General features: G+C 29.0%; 1 protein-coding gene across 1 annotated transcript; it reads left to right on the forward strand.

Annotated features, from left to right (window-relative positions):
- The first annotated feature begins 3,941 nt into the window (after nucleotides 1-3,941).
- Nucleotides 3,942-4,928, forward strand: LOC131599874 (uncharacterized). The gene has a single exon (XM_058872118.1). It carries the CDS (start codon nucleotides 4,090-4,092, stop codon nucleotides 4,720-4,722), a length of 633 nt encoding a protein of 210 aa, XP_058728101.1. The 5' UTR covers nucleotides 3,942-4,089; the 3' UTR covers nucleotides 4,723-4,928.
- Nucleotides 4,929-5,841: the final 913 nt, after the last annotated feature.

Raw genomic sequence — 5,841 nt, forward strand, 5'->3', positions numbered from 1 at the left:
GATTATTATGGATCATTGGATCAAATTCTAGACATCAATTGTTATTACTCAATATTCAATACTCACCACTCAATACTCAATACTCAATACTTAATACTGGATTAAAAAAACATGATCCAATGACTTATGTAGGCTTATGCATGGTGCATAAGGAAAATCCTTATGCATATTAGCCAAAGTCAATTCTATCTATCCAAACAAAATCTAACCATTTCTATTATCAAGTCGCGTAACTCTACTTTGTTGTACAATCAAATAATAGGGGTAATTTTTGTATGGGCACAAATACAAATACAAATTATTTAGGCACACTCACAAAACTACACATTATTTAATAATTTTAAAATTAATAGTCAAATTTTATATTTTCTCTTTTTTTTTTTTTTTCCTCCATTTATGAGTGTGTGTCTAAACAAATTTAATTTGCGGTTGTGATCAAGTAAGCATTACTCAATAATAGCATTCGAATGTAATTAAATAAAAAAAAACAGCATCTTTAATATTCAACACAAATTCACGATGACCAATCTAAACCTAAATACAAAACACTTGCAAATTCATAAGCCAAGAGCAGTCAAAGGGAATTTGAGACTTGTAAATATACTGTAAAGCTTTGACGAAGTCACAAGCAAAGTCATTAACATAATTTTCAAGAAGTTCACTATCCTATATTAAAGTATATTAACAAATCATTGATTTCATTACAACAACTTTCAACATATTTTACTATAAACTCTTTTAACTCGGTTATATGGTCATCCTTTAATTAAAAGTTTGAAACTTTGGTTTTATAAGAAAGGAATGACCAAGAGGCTCTTTTTGGTCTTTGGTTTCTTTCTTGCTTTTTTTTTTTTTCCTTTGTTTCTAGGAAAATACTTACGGAGACACAATCATAACACATTGGTTTCTTTCTTGCTTTTTTTTGCTTTTGTTTCTAGGAAAATATTTACGTAGACACAACCATAACACATGAGAGAGAATTTAAATTTATTTAAAATTTAATTTCGTTTTTAATTGCCAACATAGAAGGTGGTTGTGATAATGGAGGAGAGAGATAATTTTAGTTTTATTATTTAATTAATAAAAAAACATGATTGGTTGTGTGTAAATCCATGTGTTATAGTTGTGTTCATCTAAGTATTTTCCCACCTGTACTTACACACAATCAATCACATTTTTTTTTATTAATTAAAAATTAAAAATAAAATTGTCTCTCTCCTCTTTTATCTCAACCACCCCATGATGCCAATTAAAACCGAAATTAAAATTTAAATAAATTTTTATTCTCTCTCTTTTCATTGGTTGTGCCTAAAAATATGGGTTTAGGTTCGTATCTATGCAAGTATTTCTCTTTTTTCTATTATAAAACTAGTAAGATATCCGAGCTCTATATAGACACTTATAAATTTAAAATAAGTTAATTTAATTATAAATAAATAATAATTATATAAACTCAATTATATAAAATAATTATATAAAAAAATCTATGAGATGAAGAAAAAATAAAAAATTTAACATTTTAAAATAAAAACTGTCTCGGATAATTATAAATTAAAATAAAATAGATATTATGTTAATAATGATTTGTGAGATAAAAAAATTATTTGAAATGATATACTTAGTTCTAAAATTAACAATAATATCATACAAAAAGAAGAAAAAAAGAATTGTGGGATCGAGAAAGAAAAAAAATTAATATTTAAAAATAAGAATTTTGTCTTTCAAATTAAGACAATGTTGATTAAAATAAAATAGATATTGTGTTCATAGTGACCTATAAAATAAATAAATTTTAATTTTTTTAATTAAAAATAAATTATTAGTAGTCTTAGTAATAATAAATAAAAAGAGAAAAAAATTAAAAGGAAAGTATGAAAGTATGAGAAAAAAGAAATGCGAGAAAAATTTAAAATTTTAATCAAGAAAGAAAATGAGTTTGTAATATTTAATTGTGATTTAATTGGTAAAAGTTAAAAAATAAATATCACACGCAATGTTTTAAAATTCAGACCGGAGACCCGATCAAACTATTGAGTCATTGGGTTAATAGTTGGACCAATGAGTTACTGATTGAACGGCATGGATTCTAATAATTTAAAAATATAATTTTATTTTTATTTTATAACTTGAATTTTTTAAAATAACAGTTTAAAGTATTATCATATCGTACAATTATTTCTTTTAATAATTTTTAATTTAATATTATTATATTATATGTGACTAATATTTTTTTATTCTCAAAATAAACGTCTCCCTTCAATTAATACTACCTATGTAACTCTCAATTTACTATTCTTCTCTTTAATCAAATTAAACATCAAAGAAATCTATTTTTTTTAATAAGCAATTTGTATTTAGCGGATTTCGAACCTGAGACCTTGAGAGAAGCACACTCTCAAGACCCAAATGTTTTACCGCACACGTAATCAAAGAGATTCATGACGCAGTTGGTAAAACTACTATCATAATAATTTTGTAAGGTTTTTAATTTTTAAAATTTGACAAATTTTATTTTTATAATTTTAATATTATTTAATTATTGTAAATAATTTACATAATTATAAATATTAATAAAATAAAATTTTAAAATCGAGCACCAAATTTTAAGAAAATAAAAATAGAAATCAAAATTACAATTAAGATAAAAATATTAAACATAAAAAAATCAAGTTGTCAGATCAAGAAACCCACTGATTTACTGATTAGACAACTGAACCGACTGGATCACACCAATTTTTACAAAATCAATTACAGTAATAATTTATCAGACCGCTCTACCATTCAATTTATGGTCTAACTAATTCGTCTGTTGTCTGTCCGAGTCTTAAAACTATAGTCACATGCCATGTTTTAATATGAGATTTGAATGAAAAACTAACATTATTTAATTATTTAATTAAATTTCTTTTTATTATAAAAAATTGGTGGTGAAAAAACAATTTAAAAAATTAAAAAATTAAAAAATTAATGCAATTAATTTTTAATAAATAAATTGTAGAAAATATACTAGAATTATTATCCGAGACTTTGGATTCAAATAAAATTTAACAAAAACAGGGATAATCATAAACTTTGTAAAAGCTGAAGATCGAAAGATGCTACAATGCTTAAAGGTTTTCTTGATTGATGATAAATAGATCAATATATTCAAGACATTGGTCTCTACTTCTGTCCTAATTTACTAGCATTGTTTATTCATCCATTATTTGGATAAAATAATTACAATAATTCTTCAATGTACAAGAGGCAATTGACGGTAATTAATTAATTATATGGTTAGTTGAGTCTTGAAGATGACACTTTTGATATTTGGACTTCAATGTTTGAAAAATCTCTTTGCATTCGATCATTACTTTAATAAAGAATGTGACAATGAATATTCTCAATCATATTATAAAAAATTAATTCGATCGGGTTCGGACCAAGTACCCATTAAGTATTCGAGAGTATCAATTCAGTTTCGGTAAAAAAAAAAATATCCATCACTATTTTGATCCGATTCCAACTTACCTAATTACTATTTCGGTGGGAGAGTAAATATCTGGATCCGACCGGATCAAAAATAGTCCTACTAGTGACTATGAGTTCGGCTGGAGCCATATAGCATGATTGAATTTTAGACCTAATGTATGATTGATTTTGAGTATACTCCTACTATTCAAACTACTTCCACCCAAAAAGAATTGACAATAACTTATCTTTATTTATAAGTAAGTAGTACTGCATAACTCTTTTTTTCTGACACAAGGGGACACAGTAAATATAATCTTTATATCCGTATAAATAAAGAAGGATTCAAAAACAGACCCAGAAGAGACGACAAGGACAAATCATACCCATGGGTCCCACCTCCCCCCAATATAGTACATCATATCACCATGTCCCGCGTCACACCCTATCAAACCCCAGCCCAAAAACTACGTCAACAAAAACAAACAACTCCAATAACAAAAAAACACTCATCAACCCTTCAAACATCAAAAACCAAACACTCTCTCTCTATCTCTCTCTGTTCGGTGTTTGCTAAGAAAAATAAAAGAATATCAAAAATCACTTTCTCTCTCTAGCTTTATCTTTTTTTGTTCAACCATGAAGAAGCTCTACCATAAAGCGACGGTTCATCCAACCCCACCGGTCATCACCGACCAACTCTCCTTCCTTCCGGCGACCATCCTCACCCTCGCTGCTGCTCTCTCAACGGACGACAGAGAAGTCTTGGCTTACCTCATCTACTGCTCCTCCGCTGCAAGCCCTACCGGAAACGCTAAACGGAGCACCGTCAGAAACACCGATCATGCTACTCTCTTTAACTGTAGCTGTTTCAGGTGCTATACGAGTTACTGGGTCAGATGGGACGAGTCGCCGAACCGTGAACTCATACATGAAATCATCGATGCTTTTGAGGAGTGGTTGGCTCAGAGTAGTAAAGGTGGGAAGAAAGGGAAAGGGAAGAAAGAGAAGAGGAACAAGAAAGGGTTTGGGGGTAAGCGGTCTGGACCTGGTTGCTCCGGTGAGTTGAATCGGTCTGTGGTGAACGAGTTGGCTGAGATGGAATCGGTGGGGGAAAGTAGTAATAGTAGTAGTAGCAGTGGTGGTGGTGGTGAAAGTGGTGAAAGGGTGGTGGTTGTTGTTGGTGGTGGTGGTGGTGAAGATGAAGAGAAAGGGTCGGTGAGAAAATTTGTGAGTTTCATTGGAGAAAGGATTTGGGGTGTTTGGGGATAGTGAAAGAATTTGCCAGAGAAAAAAATAATGAAGAAAATTTGAAGAAATTAAGGTAGGTTTAGTTTATGTTTTTTCTTTTGTTGTTAAAATCTTTTTGTATATTAATCATCATCATTATGTAATGTTAAAGAAAATGTTTATTTGGTTTTGTGATGAATGTCTTAGATTTTGTTGTTTAACATGACACCAATGTTGTGGTTTCTGTTTTTTTGCTTCAATGACTGTTTTGATTTGATTTTGAGCTTTTTTAGAAGTTACGAATGATTTGCTTGTTAATTTTGGGTAACTAACTTGTTCTTGAGTCTACAAGAAAACAGGAAGAAAACAATTTTAATTTGTTGTTTTAGATATGCAATGAATCATTGTTCAATGGAAGTATTCAATATGTAGGAATAATGTTCATTGGGTCAAGTGTTGTAACTTCATCTACTTTCCTTAAATTAGAGGATGTTTCAAATTGACTACTAGTATTCCATAGTACTTGCAAAGAAGATTTTTAGGGTCTCTTCGGCACCACTTTCTCACGAGCTTATGAAACACATGTTTGTTATATGTCATATTTTTCATGATATGTTATGGGTTTTTTTAGTTTATAATTTATTTTGATAAGAACTTAAAATTTAGAGCTTACTCATTTTTCTCTCTCTTAATATTACTTGTGCACTATTTATTGTAAATTTAGGGTGTGTTTGGATTGGCGGTAGAATTGATTTTGGAAGAATTGAGTTTAGTAGAATTGATTTCAATAGAATTGAGTTTAGAATAATTGATTTATGTTTGGATAGAATAGAATGATATAGATAGGGGTGTAATCGGATCGGTTTGGACCGGTTTTTGATCAAAAAAAGGTCCGAACCAATAATATTTTCATCGGTTTGGTTTGGTTTGGTTTTTAACATTTTTCAAAAATGGAACCGAACCAAACTAATCGGTTTGGTTCGGTTTGGATTGGTTCGGTTGATCGGTTTTTAATATTTTTTTCAAACATTATATTCATCAATGTATTTTCCAATATTGTATTTTTCGGTATATTTTATACTATTATTTTTTAAAATAATACATTTCATGTCATTTATTTCGTACTCTAATTTTTCAAACAACTTACAAGTTGTGCTTAAA

The sequence above is a fragment of the Vicia villosa genome, linkage group LG4 (genome assembly GCF_029867415.1).
Source record: "Vicia villosa cultivar HV-30 ecotype Madison, WI linkage group LG4, Vvil1.0, whole genome shotgun sequence".
NCBI classification, from domain to species: Eukaryota; Viridiplantae; Streptophyta; class Magnoliopsida; order Fabales; family Fabaceae; genus Vicia; species Vicia villosa.